The sequence below is a fragment of the Spermophilus citellus genome (assembly GCF_964194105.1).
Source record: "Spermophilus citellus genome assembly, chromosome: X".
NCBI lineage: Eukaryota > Metazoa > Chordata > Mammalia > Rodentia > Sciuridae > Spermophilus > Spermophilus citellus.
The window spans coordinates 68,594,078-68,613,170 of NC_138190.1; the positions used below are offsets into that span (position 1 = coordinate 68,594,078).

General features: G+C 43.4%; 1 protein-coding gene across 6 annotated transcripts in view; it reads right to left on the bottom strand.

Moving 5' to 3' along the window:
- Nucleotides 1-19,093, bottom strand: part of NHSL2 (NHS like 2) — a 272,794-nt gene that overhangs the window by 90,945 nt on the left and 162,756 nt on the right. Inside the window, exon 1 of one of the 6 annotated variants that reach the window (XM_081277329.1) lies at nucleotides 6,916-7,050. The exons of 4 other annotated variants lie outside the window; for them this stretch is intronic. In XM_081277329.1, the coding sequence (XP_081133455.1) occupies nucleotides 6,916-6,982 (67 nt within the window). In that variant the 5' untranslated portion in view covers nucleotides 6,983-7,050. Of the gene's footprint in view, nucleotides 1-6,915; nucleotides 7,051-19,093 lie in introns of those variants that run through there. One more of the 6 variants, XM_081277336.1, reaches the window with a different exon arrangement.

Genomic DNA, 19,093 nt, shown 5'->3' on the forward strand with positions numbered 1-19,093 from the left:
CTGCATCTCCCCATTCTTTGTGGCTCCCTCTTTCCACAAAGTAAGACACCTAATTTTTTTTTTTTTGTTTTTGAACTTGGGAGTACTCAACCACTGAGCCACATCCCCAGCCCTATTCTGTATTTTTTATTTAGAGACAGGGTCTCACTGAGTTGCTCAATGCCTTGCCATCACTGATGCTGACTTTGAATTTGCGATCCTCCTATCTTAGCTTCCCAAGTTGCTGGGATTACAGGGGTCCATCACTGCACCTGGCTGAAAGACACCTAATTTTTATTGAGGTCTTTCAAATATATTTCCTGATTCAAGCAAATGATATGACTTGTTTGATAAAATGATTTGCCAGTGAAATTATTCTGTGTTAATTATTTTATTATTCTTTGCACAAACAACATTATTACATTAATAGAAATCTAAGGGAAAGAAAAATGCACCAAACCTGCAACCCATAATCAATCAAGTTCATTTCATCACAATTCTCTTCCCATTCTTGACCATATGCAGGATTTGTATAGCTCAGCATAGGGACAGTTTTATATTATGCTTTTGTATGTTATACTTTCTTATAAGCATTGTCCATGTTGATCAATAGTCTTCATAACTAGCTCTTACATGGCTCCATCAATATTTCATGATTTTTGTGGCTGGGGATCAAACCCAGGGCCTTGTACAGGCTAGGTGAGTGCTCTACCACTGAACCACATCCTCAGCACACTCACCATATTTCAGTGAGGTTGTATATACCATATGTACTTAGCCATACCACTGTAATTTGACATTAGGGTGACCATTCCATTTTTTGTACACCCACTGTTAGCCTCCTTCTAGTTCTGGCCTAAAAAATATAGGGGTATCATGACTGACCCCAACCCTTAGGATGTTTGGTGGTCTAGAATTTTATCTTCTTCTATACTTTCCAATGGACTCATTAAGTTTGGTTAGGAAATATGTCTTTAGGAAAAAGACATGTTCCCTGGGGAATAGGGGACAATTAACTGCATGACTGACAGTTGTGGGAGGTAAGGAACACTAGGAAATAATTTGGGGGTCTAGAATTTTAACTTCTTCCATAACTTCCAATAGACTCATTAAATCTGATTAGTAGCTATATCTTTAGGAAGAAAGCCCCCAGAAGAATAGGGGCCAAATGACTTCCTTCTCTCTGTCATTTCAGCTTCCATTATATTGCTATTAAAAATGAAATTACCAGGTACAGTTGGCACATGTCTGTAATGTCAGTGACTCAGGAGGCTGAGGTAGGAGGATTGCAAGTTCAATTCCAGCCTGGACAACTTGGAAAGATCTTATCTCAAAAATAAAATTTAAAATGTCTGCAGATGTAGTTCTGTGGTAGTATACCTCTGGGTTCAATCTCCATTACTACAGGGACTGGGGTTGTAGCTCAGTGGTAGAGCACTCACCTAGGACATGTGAGGCATTGGGTTCGATCCTCAGCACCACATAAAATAATAATAATAATAATAATAATAATAATAATAATAATAATATTGTCCATCTATAAATAAAAAATAAAATAATTTTTAAAAATCTCCATTACTTACCTAAATAAAAATAAATAAAGATAAAATAAAAAGGACTGGGTAGATGTAGCTCAGTAGTAGAGTACTGGTTTCAATCCCCAGTACTGCAGAAAAAAAAAGAGTTGGTGAGAAATTCAATGACAGGGCCAGGTCAATTGTCAAAATGCCTTGCAAATGCAGTGAGGTGATTCTTTCATTTTATTTAGACATGGGTAAGAGACTGGGGACTCATTTTCATACTGAAGCACAGGTCACCTTGCTCACAGTGTTGGTGCATCTGCTTGGGGGGGGGAGGAAGTTAGAAATCAGCATGATACCAGTTCTCTCTGGATCTGAAGCCTTTGTTAACACCAGGTCTAGGCTTAAATACAAGAACCCTCCACTTTCTCACTAGCTCAGGCATCCCCCGCTCTAGCTTCTGGATTCAACACAGAGCCTCCAATGAATTCAATTATTCCAACAATACAAATGTGCCATCAAACAGACATATGTGGGACTTCTACCAAGCTGGGGATCACATTCCCAGTTGCTATAGAGATTTGCTCAACATACCAGAACAGAGTCATGGTCCCCTACTTCCACCACACCCTGTCTCCAGTGTTACTAACTCCTTCCACAGCTGCAAAGATGCTGAAAAGCACATGGCATGGTGCAATAGGCACAGGCTTGGAAGGCAGACAGATTTAGTCTTCAAATCTTGGCTCCACAACTTTCTTGTTATCAGATCATGGGGCAGCTCTCCCTCTGAGTCTTAGTTTTCTCATTTGTAAAATGGCATTTATAGTCCCTGTCTGGTGGCTGTTCTGAGTGGTAAGTAAAGTGGCGGATGAAAAGTGTGGGTATGTGCTGGGCACAGTGGTGCATACCTATAATCCCAGCAGCTCAGGAGGCTGAGACAGGAGGCTATCGAGTTCAAAGCCAGCCTCAGCAATGGTGAGGTGCTAAGCAACTCAGTGAGACCTTGTCTATAAACAAAATACAAAATAGAGCTGGGGATGTGGCTCAGTGGTTGAGGGGCCCTGAGTTCAATCTCTGGTACTAAAAAAAAAAAGGTGTGGGTATGCAATAGGTGTGGGTGTGTGACGAATATTGGTTCCATTTTTCTTCTCTGTGGAATACTAGTTCAAATAGATGGCTCCTATATGCACAACTGTGCACATGCTGGATAGTGGCAATGACATTAGCACACATCCCCTTCCATAATACATACAGATTCACAGGGCGACAAAGCTGCATTTACATACCCAAGAGGTAAAAGTGGCTATGAGAGTGAGTGAGAAATCAATTCCAATTTCTAAGCCTGGCAGATAAGGCTTTCCAGCCTTAAAGCAACCTGTGCTCTAAGGTCGCCCTGCTGGGATTTCACATGCTATAACTGTCCCACCTCCTCCCCCACCCCCTCCTGCTGTTTGCAGCTGTTTACCCCCATCCAGCTGCACCATTACTAGGCTCAGCTCACGTGGCTGCTCCCTGTGGTTTTTCAAACATGCCCGGCCCACTTCTGGCTCCAGACACAGGGCAAAGGTCCACAGTGTTTCCCCCATCTGCAATCATCATCACTCTTCTTCACTTGAAAAGTAATTTCAACTTTCTTCCTAGCTAGCTCACACTACATTCTCCCAACATTCTGCAATCATGCTAAGGAAACTGCCTAAGGATTCCCTAGCTTTTTATAGCCAAAGGATGGAGGTCAAACAGGTAAATGACTTGCCTAAGATTCTCCCTGCAGGTTCACAGGCAAGAGAGACCAGAAGCCAAGCCTTCTGAGTTCTGGTTAAAGGCTCTTTCCAACTCTTTCATTTTCCCCACCCTTTCAAGTTGCAGTCTTTGAAAAGCTCATGTTTTCCTAGAGGAGATAAACATTCAATAATAACTACAAAAATGACAATATCAGCACTGATAAGATTATATAAAAGTTACCAGATTAGAACAGAAGAAGGAGTGATGGACTCTGTTCATTAATTTTGTATGGAGGAAGGAGGTCAGTTATGGAAGAGAAGATGTGACATTGAATAAGGGTTTTAAAGAATGAATAGGAAATTGCCAGGAGGAGATGCGTTTTGGGGGAGGTGCTTCAGGCATGGAAATGTAGAATGGGGAATTTTGGAGAACCACAAGTCATTCAATATGGCTAGACCATCCATTTCAAGGTGAGATGTGATAGCAAGTGAGGCTGGAGAATTAGGCAGAGTCTGGTCACAGGTCTCTAAAAATGATTAAGGAACACCCACTTTACCTTAGTAATTGGTGCTTCTCAAACCTCAAGCACTGTTGTTTCAGTTTTTCAACCTTTGCCATTCTCATGTACCACATGTACTACTATCTATTTAATTATTTTATTCAAAAAGACTTTAAAAACACTTAACCTTTTCCTAATAAAAAATATATATGAGAATCTGTATATTTGATATACTAGCTATATTTTTAAAATATGTATTAATATAACAGAACCTTAAAAGGTAAGAAGAGTTTTCTCTCTACCACTTACAGTGATCTTCTGGGCCTCCTGGGATCCACTCCATACCTGGGAAACAATCTTGACCCACTAGACCCAAATTAACAGGGCTTGGGTTCACAGCAAGAGAGTGCCGGGGAGATCATTGGTTGCTGTATTAGGCATGGCTAGAAGGACAAATGTGGGGGCAAGGAGCCAGTTTAAGAATAAGCAAGAGTGGATAAAGGTCTCAACTCAAATGCTGGCAGTGGAATAAGAAGAGGAGTAACTGTGTCTCAGAGGGAGTCTCAATAACTGTCAAATGAATAAATGGCTGGGTGAAGGAATGAGTTAAAATTGTAGGTGTGAGGTGAGGGAGAGAGAGAAGTGAACATGATTCCCAAGTTCCTAGTCTGGGTTACTAGAAAAATAGTAGTGCTGTTAAAAGAAAATGGAAGAGAGAAAGGGGACAGGATATGCTCAGTTTAGTGGGAGATACTTGTGGGGCATTCAGGTGGAGATGGAGAAGTTGGCCATGTTAGTCTGAGCAGCAATGAGAGATCTGGAGGCCATGCCTATAGAGGTAGTCTCCTCAGGTGTGGCCTGCACTGCTAAGGGAGAGGGTATAGAGAAAAGTCACAAGCCTAAGAGAACTCTGAGGAAAGGATATTTGCATAAAAGGGTGGGCAAAGGAAGAAATGCTTCTTCATCCACAAAGCCTTTCCTAGTTACTGCAGGACAGAAATATATCCCATAGTCAGGGTCACTCTCTCCTTGAGACCATGAGCTGATTATTTCCAGTGGTTGCCCCTCCCTTCCACCCCCAGCCCCTGCTCCTGGTGCTGGAGATCAAACCCAGAGCCTTGTGCACACTAGGCAGGCACTCTACCATTGAGTTGCATCTTTAGCACTTTTTATTTTATTTTTATTTTTAGACAAGGTCTAAGTTGCTCAGGCTGGCATAGAACTCAATATCCTCCTGTTTCAGAATCCTGATTAGCTGAATTACAGACATGTGCCACCATACCTGGTTTGTCTTCCATCTTTGACCATCCTATGGGCAGTTGGTAGGTAGGAGGATAACCATTGTTTTTCTCTAAGTTAGTCCAGTGGGAGTGAGTGCTCTACTAGGGACTCTGGGACTGCCTAGGGATGTGATAGGGAAGACATTGTGCTGGGGGTGAAGGCCAGGAGATGGAAGGGACAGGAAAGGAGAAGTGGTCATGAGGCCACTTCTTCCTGCTACCAGAGACTGTTCCCATAGCTGCTGCCTCCAGGATGACTTTGGATTGGAGCTGCCATTGAAGATACAAAGCAACTTCTAAGAAATGGCAGCAGCCAATGACTGTCCCAAGCTGCCACACCAGCAAGTATGTGGAAAGTTATCCTCAAGTTCCCAGATAAGGCTGCAAAGAGCATCGCTGGGTAACACCAGTAAGGCTTGAAGCCTCCACTTCCCTGGCAGAGAAGCAGGATGTTATGAGGTACCATTCACCTACTAATATTGGCTTTAGAGGAGTGTGTTCCCCCAAGAGTCCAAAGAAACTTCATCAGAATCTGTCCTTGGCTCAGTCTACCACAGGAACCCAAATTCAGCCCACTCAGGAAGCCAAACAAAGCTGTGTTCTGACAGGTGGACCCCCAGCAGTTGTTACCCAGTCTGCCAGCACATCCCAAAGTGAATTTCCTGTAGTTTCCTTCTCCCTGACACCATGTGATGCCCTCTACCCCAGGACTGGTTGGCTCTAGACAACTGCTCTCAAGTGCATGTCCAGCTGAGTCCCCAAGAAGAAGCAGAGGCAACCCTTGGGACCTGAGCATGGCATGCTTTCAGCAAAACACCAATTCATTTATTGCTTTCTTATGATAAACTTGAGTTAAACTTGGCAAAACTTTTCCTTCCTTTCCACTGGCCTCAGTGGTGAATGAGAATTTCCCAAATGATCAGAAAAGGAATTCTGGGCTTCTCCAGGACTCTGTGTGAGGAGGGACTCTGAGAAGAAAGAGAGAACACCATGGAAGAGGAAGGAGAGCATGGAGAGAAAGTGCACTGGTCCTAGTACATGAGGCCTGACCCCAGGTAGCGATCAAAGGTGCTTCTGAGGGCCAAGAGGTAGGTGCCAGGGTGAATGGAACAAATGAAGTTGCTACCATGTCCTTCTTGCACCACCTTACAAAGGTGAACTAAGAAAAGTTGTCTTCAGACCCCAATTTCCATACTGTGAGCATCCAGGAAGAAGTTGTTGGGGAAAACTATGTCAGCACCCTTGAGCCCATGTCTGAAGGGGCCCAAGGGGCAAAGCAGAATATATCAAGGGGTAGGAGGGCAAAAAACTCAAGGCTGGCCAATGCTCTTGTCCATGCAGTAAGAAGAGCTCTGCCAGGGCTGGGGCAGGGAGATGGGGGGCAGGGCATTACACAGCAAGAAACGAATTTGTCTGGATCATTCTGTGCATGCAGCATAGGATGTAAAGAGCCAGGAGAGGTGTAGGTGTACAAGTGCGGGGCGAGCATGGGGGCTTCGGGGAGGCGAAGGTTTGAATAACAAAGGAGGCTTGTAAAGGATAAGCCATGCATGGTTCCAAGACTCTGCCTACTGGATCCAGCAAGAAATCACAGTCCTAGCGATAAACTTCAGTCATTGGCACGTTGCTCACTTCCCAGATACTCCAGCCACCCTCCAGAGGCTACACGGGGTTGCTGGAGAAGGAGCCAGCTCCTGCCAGCTCAGGGAGCTCAGACTTATGCAATTCAGCCTGGCACGGGAGCAGGGGAGCTGGGAGTTCACCGCATCTCCCTCAGACTTTCTCCCCGCCCCCTGCCAGCCCCTGCAAGTGGCGCCAAGGGTCAGGGGCCCTGCAGCGCGGCAGCAGCGAGGTGGGTTGGGGGAGGCCCTGGCTGAAGGAGCCCCAGAAAAAAGGAGGGAAAGGAAGAGAGTACCTGTTGCTGAATGCATCCTGCTTTGGCTCTTACTCCTCGGTTGCTTGTGGTGAGAGTTGCCCATCATTCTGTTCTGGACTGGCAGCTACCGCGGCTGCCGCCGGCGCCACCACCACCACCTCCTCCTCCTCCTCCTCCTCTTTTTCCTCCTCCTCCTCCTCCTCCTCCTCCTCCTCCTCCTCCTCCTCCGCCTGTGCTCCTCCCCAGGTGCTTACATCACCTCAGCTTTGCTTCTCTCACACATGGCTCTTCTAAATCCTACTTGTGCCACTGCCTCAGAATTGTCCAGACCTGACCCTCTCCCTTGGACTAAAGCCTGCTAGGAGCTTCTCTCAGTCAGTCATTCAGTCAGTCTCTCAGTCAGTCTCTCTCTCTCTCTCTCTGCCCCCTCTTTCTCTCTTCCCCTCCCTTTTCCCCTGCCCCCTGCTCAGTGCTTCACTCAGGTCGAGCAGCCCAGGTTCCAAAAGGAACCCTAGCGAGCCCCGAGTGTAGACCCCTCCTCATATGCCTCTGCATGCAGAGCCAGCCTGGGTACCCTCCATGATCTGAATTGCCCGCCCTCACCGTCCCTGGCTGCCTCTGCTCTCAGCGCTGTCATTCCTGCCGCCGCTCCCTCTGCAGAAGCTTGGAGGAGCGAGGGGCCAATAACAGAGCCTAATCCGGGAGTGTGACAGGGACCAGTGAAGGAATGTGCTACCCAGGAATTCTAAGTGACACAGCTCCCTGTTCCACTGGGGGACGGATCCAGTTCTGTAAGTGACAGCTGCCAATGGGCTCTGGGCTCTGGTCCTGATAGAAACCTGGAGAAATTTGGGCAGAGCACAAGGCTGCCAGGCTGCAGGTTTAGAACTAGCACAGCCAAATGCCTCAGGAACGCCCAATGCGCGTACCTGCTTTCTTGTCAGACACACCTGAAGCCTCACTCCACTCTCCCCTCCCTTGCCTGCCTTGCCTTCCCAGGGGAGGGAAGAGCTAGCAGCCCAGAGATTCACAGACTGAAACTGGGACCCTCAGCAGCCAATGAGAGGGCTTCTTCCAAGTCCCACAGTAAATCCATGCGCATGCGCACTCTCGTTCTCGCGCACACGCAGCTGCTTGCCACTCGTGCTGCAGCCCTGCGGGATAAGTGACAAGGGGCAGGTGGTGCTGGCTCAGCAGCCTGTTCCAGCTCCAACAACGTGGCAGTGAACAAGAGCTACAGCTCTTGGAATCAACTCTGCCCAAGCTAGACAGCCTTAAGTGACTTCATTTACTCAGGCGAGTCTGGCACTGCTCAGTGCTGATGTCATTAGACTCGCACTCATGAGGACAGGGGATGTCTGTCATAGCCATAGCCATAAAACACAGCTGTGTGTCCAGCTAGAACTGAAGCAGAGCTTTCTGACTTTGGGGCAAGAGATCTAAAGTGAGTTCCATCTGGCCATCCATCCACAAGCTCACCCACCCAGTCATGTAGTAATTCTGTCAACAGTTCCCAGGGATCTTCTTAGCCAGGCTCTGTACTAGTGTTGGGGAAAAGAGGTGTAAGTTACCATCTAGGAGGGGTGACCAACACATCCACAGATCATGACAATTCAGAGAAGGATCAACAATGTTCAGGGAGTATCAGAGAAAAACTTCTTCAGTCTGAATGGGATGGAGATACTTCCCAGAGGAAGTGACACTTGGGACTGAGTCATGCAGAATGGAGAAGAGTTAGCCAGAAACAGAAAGGGGAAGGGCATAATAGTAACTCAGAGAATGTTACTCTTACTAGGAACCCTCCTGCTGAGCCCCTAGCTTTCAAGGGTCTCTTCAGTTTCTTTCAACAATTCTATAAACGTCCGCCAAACTATTACATCAAGCTCTCCTAGCCTAGCAAAAGAGACATAATTATATACAGAAATCACAGGATGGCGTGACCTTCACATGGGCTTTTTAGCTCACTGTGGAATGTGGCAGGATGCCTCTAGGGAGACCAACATGAGGCCAGAAAAGAGGACTTAGGAAATAATAATCTCTGAGGAAATGGGAAAGGCTAGGAGTGAAGTCTTAGGAAAAAGAGATTTATGAATGTGGTAAAAATCATAGATTAGTGAACATGGCAAAAACCTCAAAGGTGACAAACAAATAACTGAAGTTTGGGGATTATTTGGTCCTTGTACTCTTATCCACTTGTGATAGGTCCTGGATATGTGTCTTGGTAGGTTTAAGGTTATAAACATAGACTGAAAAAAAAGCTTACAATTACTGGAAAAGACAGAGCTATGACATCCTATGATGAATATAGAATGTGTAGGACATCCTGAAAGTCAAAACAGAATCACATTCAATGAGGATGTACAGTTGGGACCCTGGATTATATTTACAGGGACCAGATGAGGAAGCTTGAATAGGAATAGGCAGATAATAGAAGTGTTTGGGGAGTAAGGATATGGGTGGGCAGAGATAAGGAATTAGTGAATGGTTACAACCTGAATATACATGTATACTCAGTGCCCAGGTATATTCAGGTTGTGACCATTAGCTCATTCCTCATCTCATATGCAGAAAAAAAAGAAGAAGTTGAAAGCATGACCAGGACTACTACAACAGAAGCCATCCTCAAAGTTTTTTTTTTTTTTCAATGATGGGAATTGAACCCAGGGCCTTGTACATGCAAGATAAGCACTGAGCTATACCTCCAGACCTTCAAAACACTTTTAAAACCTTCATTGCAGATCCTTCTTTCAACAGCCCTGTTCAACAGATATTAGTCAAATCCACTCTACAGATACCCAAATAGAGGCTAAGAAAGGGGAGGCAGCTTAGCCAAGGTCCCCATTGGCTTCTATCATTGGTCTTTTACATATGCGCAAGTTGTTTGCTGAGAAAAAACCCAAGAGAATAGCAGGCTTTTCTCCCTGCATCCTCTCTACCTCATCATTCCTCTCTCTCCTCTTCTCATATAGGGATTTGGTACTCCATTTCCCACATTCTTACCTCTTCCTTTCTATAAGCCATACTGGAGCCCTGATAACCCCTCTCCTTGTCCCTGGAGCTTTCTTTTCTCAAGCATCAACGTCAGTAAATACTTTCGCAGTTTTTCTCAGCTCTGTGCTTTGTTTGTCAATGGGGGTCACACAAGCCCCTTCTTGACTAAATGAGCCTAACTAGTACATGAGGAAGACAGCATTTGAACCTGCTGTTTTGGATCTCAAATGTCCACCACCCACCAAGGCCATGTGTTAAATGATTGATCTCCATGTGTCAAAAGCTTCTGAGGTAATGGAACCTTCTGAAAGTGGGTCCTAGTGGGAGGTTCTCAAGTCATTGGACACATGTCCTTAAAGAGAATTGCAGAAACCTTATCTCCTTCTCTTTCTTTCACTTTCTGGCCATGAGGTGAGTGGTTTTGCTCTACCATGCACTCCTCCTGCCATGAAGTGTTCTGCCTTGTCACAGGTCCAAAAGCAATGGGAACACTAAATCATGGACTAGAATCTCCTAAACTGAGAGATGAAATAAACTGTTTCTCTTTATATGTTAATTATCTCAAGTATGCCATTATAGTAACAGAAAGCTGAGGACACAGGACCACTGTCTACCTACTTGCAAATTCAGTTCTTTCTCCCAGCACATCCCTCTTTATCATCTGAAGTAGACAGGGAATGCTTTGAGACATCTTTTTTTTTATTGTTGGTTGTTCAAAACATTACATAGTTCTTAATATACCATATTTCACAGATTGATTCAAGTGGGTTATGAACTCCCATTTTTACCCCATATACAGATTGCTGTGTCACATCAGTTACATTTCCATTGATTTACAAATTGCCTTTCTAGTGACTGATGTATTCTGCTGTCTATCCCATTCTCCACTATCCCCCCTCCCCTCCACTCCCCTCCCCTCCCCTTCTCTCTCTCCACCCCCTCTACTATAAATCGTTTCTTCCACTTATATAATTTTTCTCCTACCCCTCCTTTCCTCTTATATGTAATTGTGTATAACCCTGAGGCTCACCTTCCAATTCTATGCAATTTCCCTTCTCTCTTTGAGACATCTTTAACACTGTCTTTGCCCCCTCCCCATCCATTCAGTGAGCCCTGAAAATTGTCCTTTAGAACTGTCAAATACGAGCACTTCTTACTTTCACTTCCACTTCTGTCACCCTGGTCCCAGCCACCATTTTCTCTCCCCTGGACTACGCAATGAATATCTTCTTAAATGGACTCCTTGCTTCTATTCCTTCATCCTATAATCTGTTCATCACATAGCAGCCAGTTCTACAAACTTAAACTAAATCATCACCCTACTGTTTGGAACCTTACACTGATCTATTGTCTAAAGTGTCAAGGCCATGATCTCTAGTCCATACTCAGAACCAGCACCATTTTACCTCCTAACCTTCTCTCTTTTCCTGGAAACATATTCCTCTGCCCACTCAATCTGGGCTCCCCATTCTATTCTTATCTCATCCCTGTGATTTATCATTATGATAAAGTGATCAGGGAAAGGCTTTGTAGTCAGAGAAACCTGAATTCAGATCCTCATTCTGCCATTTCTACCTGTGGAAACTTTTGCACTAATTACTTAACATCCCCAGCCTCAATTTTCCTTCCTCTATATACTAAGAATGGGATAAAAATGCATAACTTGTAAGCTACAGTAGTTTCCCCCTGCACCATCTATAGTCTTTCTTTGTGAAGTTTTTGTTACCTGTGATCAACCAAGGTTCAGAAAGATTAGGTGGAAAAATCTAGAAATAAGCTATTCATAAATTTTAGATTGTACCTCAGATTCTGAGTAGCATAATGAAATCTTACACTATCCTAATCCACTGCATCAGTGACATAAGTCCAATGTATCCAGGTTGTATGCTCTGTTAGTCACCTATTAGCCATCTCAGTTATCAGATCAACTGTCATAGTATCACAGTGCTCATGTTCAAGTAATTCTCATTTTACTTAATAATGGCCCCAAAGCACAAGAGTAGTAATGTTGGTAATTTGAAAATGTTGGCAATTTGAAAATGTTAAAGAGAAACTGAAAGTGCTTCCTTTAAGTGAAAAGGTAAAAAGTTTGTTGAAGGCTGAGGTTGCTAAGACCTACAATAATAACAAATTTATCCATAAAATTGTAAATGAAGAAGAAGAAATTATTTTTTTTTGGTGCTAGGGATTTAATCCAGGGGCATTCAACCACTGAACCACATCTCCAGTCCCTTTATTTATTTATTTGTTTGTTTGTTTAATTTTATTTTGAGACAAGGTCTCACTAAGTTGCTTAGGGCCTTGCTAAATTACTGAGACTGACTTTGAATTTATCTTGCCTCAGCCTCCTGAATATCTGGGATTACAGGTGTGTGCTCCATGGTCACAGAGTAAGAAGAAATTCATGTGAAAGGAATTAAATTTGTGGGTGGAAATCATGAACAGAAAACATGTTCTAATTTCTGTATATGTAGTGCCAGAAAGCATTGAGCTTATATGAAGACTTCAGCAAGGGATCTCCTGAAAAGTGTAACACCAAGCAATTTATTGCAAGTAAGGGATGGTTACACAGATTCAGGAATAGTTTTGGACTAAAAAGTATAAAAATTGCTGGAAAGGCTGTGTCTGCCAATGAAGAAGCTGCTGCCACTTCTGGGCAGAGTTGTAGAAATTGATTCAGAAGAAAGAATCCCATTCAAAGAAAGTCTTCCACCGTGGTGAAGCTGGGTTCTTTTGGAAAAAGATGTCCAAGTGAACCTACATTCATAAAAGTGCAAAGGAGACACCAGGGCATAAAATATGGGGTCTAAAACTTTTGGGGGGAGGGTACCTGGGAATGAACTAAGGGGCATTCGACTACTGAGCCACATCCCCAGCTCTATTTTGCATTTTATTTAGAGACAGGGTCTCACTAAGTTGCTTAGTGCCTCACGATTGCCAAGGCTGTTTTTGAACTCGCAATCATCCTGCCTCAGCCTCCTGAGCCACTGGGATTACAGGCATGTACCACTGCACCCAGCTCAGCTACAACTTTTGATTATAATGTTTTTCCAAAAAGTTTCAGCAAAAAAACAACAGCAACAAAACCCAAAACAGCCAGGCATGGTGGCACATGCCTGTAATCCCAGAGGCTCTGGAGGCCAAGGTAGGAGGACTGTAAATTCAAAGCCAGCCTCAGCAATTTAGCAAGGCTCTAAACAAGTTAGCAAGACCCTTTAAATAAAATATTTAATAAACCAGACTCAAAGTCAAGGTTGACTGTTTTCTCTCATATGTGGAAGCTAGAGGTAAGGTTAAAAAAAGGGGGGGTGTGTGGGTGGGGAATCTCATGAGTCCAGAAAGGAGAACAGTGGATTAGTGGAAAGGGTTAGAGTGGGAGGGCAGAGGAATGGGAAAAGAGAGGAATTATGGAATGAAACTGACTAAATTATGCTATTTGCACATGTGAATATACCACTGTGAATTCCATCTTTATGTGTGTGTATGTGTGTATGTGTATAAAATTCCAATTAAAAAACATAAATGAGTAAAAGGAAGAATACAGGAAACAGGGGGAGGGAGGAGGGAAGGGAAAGGAAAAATGCTAGGTATTCAAGAGGAGCAAAGTATATTCCATGCATGTTTAATTATGTAAAAATTAATTCCACTATTATGTATACTATAATGCACTAATGAAAACATTAAAAATAAAATAAATTTAAAAAATAAAAAATAAATAAAAATATTTAAGAAAAGGGTGGGGGATATAGCTCAGTGATAGAAATCCTGGGTTCAATTCTTAATACTGCAAAAGATAAAAATAAAAAAGACTCTCCCAAATATCCCTTTCTCTATGATGCTTTCTTGGAGCCTTGGAGCCAGAACTGAACTCTTCTCTACATGGCCATATCCTCTCCATTGATTTCAGGTCTACTGCATATGCCTCTGGGTCTGGCTCAAAGTCTTTTATATATTCCTAAAAGCAAATGGCCTACCCCTTGTGCCAATTCTCACAGTACAGTGTTTCCCAAAATGTGGTATACATTTTGCTAGTGGTACTAGCTGACAGTATGAAGAAGAACTTTAGAGATAGTAGATGATAATTTTAAGCTTTACAGTTATATATTTATTCTAATGCATATTAGACTATAATCACAACTAGAAGAAAAAGCCAAGTGCATGAAAAGTTTAATTTCTTGAATATTTGAGGCAGAATTAAATGAGTTGGCTTAAAGAAAAATAATTTGGTATGTGTAAATTGGATTACACTATGTTTGTCTTTTGTTATAGGACTATTGGAGGGAAGAGCTGCAATGGTAGTTAAAAACTGCTTTGAAAAGGGCTTCTGTCATCCCAGTTGGTCATGGTCACTCTTTGACATGGGGTGAGGGGGCACTAAATGGATGTGTAGATTCTGATCATTCATCATTGTGTGCCCTTTTTGGTATATATATCATCTGCCCATAAAAAGTACATTTAAAATTGCTGGGCACAGTGACGCACACCTGTAATCCCAGTGGTTTGGAAGGCTGATGCAGGAAAATGACAAGTTCAAAGCCAGCCTCAGCAACTTCCCTAAGCAACTTATTGAAATCTTGTCTCAAAGAATAGGGGCTGGTGTTGGGGCTCAGTGGTAGAACACTTGTCTGGTATGTGTGAGGCCCTGGGTTTGATCCTCAGCACTACATGTAAATAAATATATTACATAAAAGATCCATTGAGAACTAAAAATATTTAAAAAATAAAAAAATAAAGGGATGGGGATGCTGGGGTTGTCACTCAGTGGTAGAGCGCTTGCCTAGCACATGTGAGGCACTGGGTTCGATCCTCAGCACCACATAAAAACAAATAAATAAAATAAAGTTACTGTGTCCATCTACAACTAAAAACATTTTTTTAAAAATAAAATAAAGGGCTCGGGGTGTGGCTCAATGGTTAAGTGCCCTTGGGTTTGATGCTTGGTACCACACACACACACAATAATTACATTTAAAAAGATGTCTGACACCTAGAAATCTTCACTCAAGAGAAGTTGAACATTTTGTATTTGAAACCAAAGTGACAAGAAGGGCACTGATATTATTAATATCCAGAGAAGGGGTAGGTGCAGGTATGTGTAAAGTGGGTTTGCAAGAGGCAGGAGGTTATAGAATTGTGGTATAGAATTGGGACATATTTTATTTTTTTGGCTTTTTTCTTAGTAAGAAAGAGTACCTTCTGAGAGCTGGCACTATGAGTAGCAAGCCAAGTTCAAAGCCAAGGGGGTGTAACCCGCCAAGGTCTAGATCATAAACAAGCATCTATGCCAGAGGCTAAGCAGAGGCAGGCAGAGGGGAAAGACTGCTTGCTGGATGCTTCATAACCTTGGGTGGATCCTGGCCTTTCCAAGCTCCATTTAGTTTCTATCTGGGCAGTGAAACTTATGAACCCAATTGCTCCCTGAGGCTCCTCTTGGCTCAAGGGTTTTCTAATGAACTGAAATGAGTCAACAAGTACATTTTCAGCTGATCTGAGCACCCATTTTATTCCAGGCACCTTTCTGGTTACCTCAAGCTTCCAGGTGTCAGTGTTTACCACACACTTGCCCCTGGAGACAGACCAGCACCAAGGTCCAGTGTAGAAGGTTCTCTAGATGTCTGCACAAGAGACCCTCCCGTGTTTGGAAATGCACATGCCTCTGAAGGTCAAGAACAACAGAGAATTTATGAAGTAGGTCAAGGTAGCAATAAGGAGTTGGGGAGATGTGGAATCTGCCTACTACCCAGCCCCAACTCAGTTCCCAAGGCACTCAACTGCCAATCCAAGAAATCTCTTTGCTAGCCCAAATCAATCTACCTGGAGGCTACATTTTGCCAACAGTCTTCCTGTTGCCTCTGGTCTCCAAGTATTTTTTGAGCCTATATTCTAAAATATGTGTATTTATAAAGTAGAGACATGGAATAATGTGCTATCAGTTTTATAAATTATAAAACACAAACATGAAAATAAGATGTGATAAAAATGAGTGTTAATAGAAATTCTAATATTTTTTTTCCTGCACCCTGGTAAATGATGCATCCTTTGCTTTGGAGGCCACAGGTCCAGAAAAAAATCCCAGTGCATTATAGCCAAATGATAGGAGTCAAAAAGAAAGGGATAAACATATATTGTGCTCTATTATCTTTCAGGCTTTGTTCTCAATGCTCTGCCTGTCTCTCATTTATTCATTCAACAGATTTTATTGATCCTATTATACCTAGGCACTGTGCTGGGCACTGGGAGGTGTAAAAAGATAAATGAAGCAGAAGTACAGAATTTACAATCCAAGCAGAGGAGACAAACTGTAACCAAATATGCAAACAATCAAGGCAGGGCTAGAGACTTGCAAAGGAAACCCTCCCAGGTTTGGTAATGCACATGCCTCCAAAGGTCAGGAAGGGCAGGGCCATTTGGGAAATAGGAAGTAGGCTGGGGTAAGCAAAGCAAGTGAGAAATGCTAGAAAGGAAATCAGTGTGAGAAGTGCTAGGAAGGAAATCAGCATGGTGATATGCTATTGAGGGCCAAGGAGGTGTGAGGAGCAAGTTTGGTTGACTGGTTGGAGAAGGTATCTCTGAGTGAAAACTGAGCAGAAGGAGCCAGTAGCGAGAACAGAAAGTGTAAAGTCCATGAGTCGAGAAGCAGAACATCAGTCTCTTTGAGAAATGGAAAGGTGGCCAGCATGTCTAGAGTGGAGGAAGTTGAGGGGGGAAGGGTGGGCTTTATTTGAAGTGCAATAGAAAGCCATTAGAGAATTTTAAAGCTAAGGAGTGACAGGATGTGATTTTTTTTTAACTGTGTTGGGGATGGAATCCAGGTCCTGGCCCACACTAGGTAGGTGCTCTATCACTGGACTACAGCCCTAGCCCTAGGGTATGACTTAAATGTTCTACATGTTCTATATGTCTTCTATGAGGATGATGGGATGGAGGGTAATCCAATAGAAATGGCAAAGTCAGGAAGTTATTATATTGGCATGACAGACTAGGATCAGAGCAAAGGAAAAATGGAGAAAAAGGCAAGCAAGATACATATTTAAACCTCATCACAATCCTATAGTAATGCAAAGTCTCTATTATCCTCCCCATTGCCCATATGAGGAAACCAAGGCCAAGGTTCAATAAACTTGCCTAAGATCACATAGCTTGTAAATGATGAAAGCAGGATTCACCCAGGGCCCCTGGCTTCCTTCCCAGCATTCTCAGAATTTGAATTCCATTTCCTGCTCCAAGGAATCATTCACCAGGACACTACAGGGTCTTCCTGTTTCAATCCTGAAAAATCCCTGGGCATTCCTAACAAAGGAAAAGGGATGGAGGACTATTTGACCCTGTGATAAGCCAAGGGTATATAAGTGATTAGCACCATCCATTCCTCCCATTTTCATAAATATTCTGAGTTCAGCCTAGTTCTAGATAAGGGAAAACCATTCTTTCTTTGGAGGGGGAGTGGACAGAAGGAGGGTGGTGATGGTATATTTGGAAATAGAAAAAGAGCTGCCAACTTGTGCCTTCAAGGAAAGCCCAAGGGTGCAGGCCAAGACAGGGGAAATAACTTGCCAAATCCCTCCTACAGCCCCCAGAGTTATTCGTGTGAAAAAGAAGGCGGAATTGTCCCTGCCAAAGACATGAAGTCCTTTACAGAGCACTTTGTTAGCAAAGCCTAGCATCCCTGTCACTATGTAAAGCGCACTGGAATGTTGCCATGGCAACAGGCAGCTGGGCCTCTGAATCAGCTCAAGGCCTGTCTTGGCAGAGAGGCCCAAGCCTGTGGGGGCATTTCCCCACAGGCTGGGTGGGAGGGAGTAGCTGGTTTTGTGTCTGTTGATAAGGAGCCCTGAGTTCCCTTCCAGGTCACCAGACTCCAAAGCCTGTGTCTTCAGTAACTATTTCCTTAGACGCCTAAATGCCACAAAACACAGCACTACAGGTTGGCATGACCTGACTTTTTTCCAGGTTCTTCCCGGGTAGGTTTTTTTTTTTTTTTTTTTTTTTGCAGTGTTGGTGATGGAACCCAGGGCCTTGCACATGCCATGCAAGTGCTCTGCCATGAGCTGCACCCCCAGTCCCTCCTGTTTTCATTTTGAAGTGGCTAGCTAGTGAGAAAAAATAGAAACATTAAACTGTTGTAAAACAAAACTCCTTTCCATTACAAGTGTAGGAAAAAAACAAAGACCAGAGAGGGAAAGTGACTTGCTGAAAGTTGCACAGCCTTAGTGGCACCAGGGTTAGAGCACAGCTCTCTTGACTTCTGATGTACAGTGAATACCATCATACCACACTTATTTCTATGGGTACTAGGGAGACAGGAAAGTGAATCATGCTCTAAGCACCTCTTATGTACCTAAGCTGTGCTGGATTCTTTTACATTTCTCATATCTGTACCACAAACCAGCAAAGGAGCTATTATTATCCCCACTGCATGCATTAGGAAGTTGAAGCTCAGAGAGGTTACAGATTTGGCTCAAGATCACACAGCTAGACTTGAGTTGGTGTTACTGCCTTTGTGCCTAACCACTTGGCCTCATGCTTCCAAAGCCAAATGTACTTGTTTTCCCTTTGTGGGAAGAAGAGACATAATTGCAAAGGATATTAGATGCTGTCCTTATTCTGCCATTTATATCAAGAAAGTATTCTGCAGCAGATTGACAAACTGCCATTACGCAAAGACCAGAAAGCACTGATGTGACTCTGGGTCCCAGCCCCTTAATCTCCAAAGTGAGCATAATGCCGATTAGAATTGCTAGAGGGACGAGAGGAGAAAGCATATAATTTGCATATAGCAAGGTCTGGTACATAGTAAGTGCTTAGTAAGTCTTAGTTACTTTTGATGTTTTTTTTTTTTGCGATACTGGGGATCAAACCCAGGGCCTTGTGCATGCTAGGCAATTACTCTATCTCTGAGCTACATCCCTAGCCCATGTTAGTTACTTTTAAGATGATTCCCTTTAGGCATCAGCTCCAATTCTGAAACCTCAAGGGCTCCAGTCCTCATTTGATGCAATTCAGTTTCATTTCCCAGCCATCCAAATCCATTCATTGATGGTTGCCAGGACCCAGAGTTGAATTTCTTCTATCAGAGGAAAGGGAGGGCATTAAGAAAAGTTGATAGGGGAAGGACACTGTAGTGTATGCTGATAATCCCAGCCATTCCAGAGGCTGAGGCAGGACGATCACAAATTCAAGGACAGCCTGGAAAACTTAGCAAGACCTGTCTCAAAATAAAAATTTT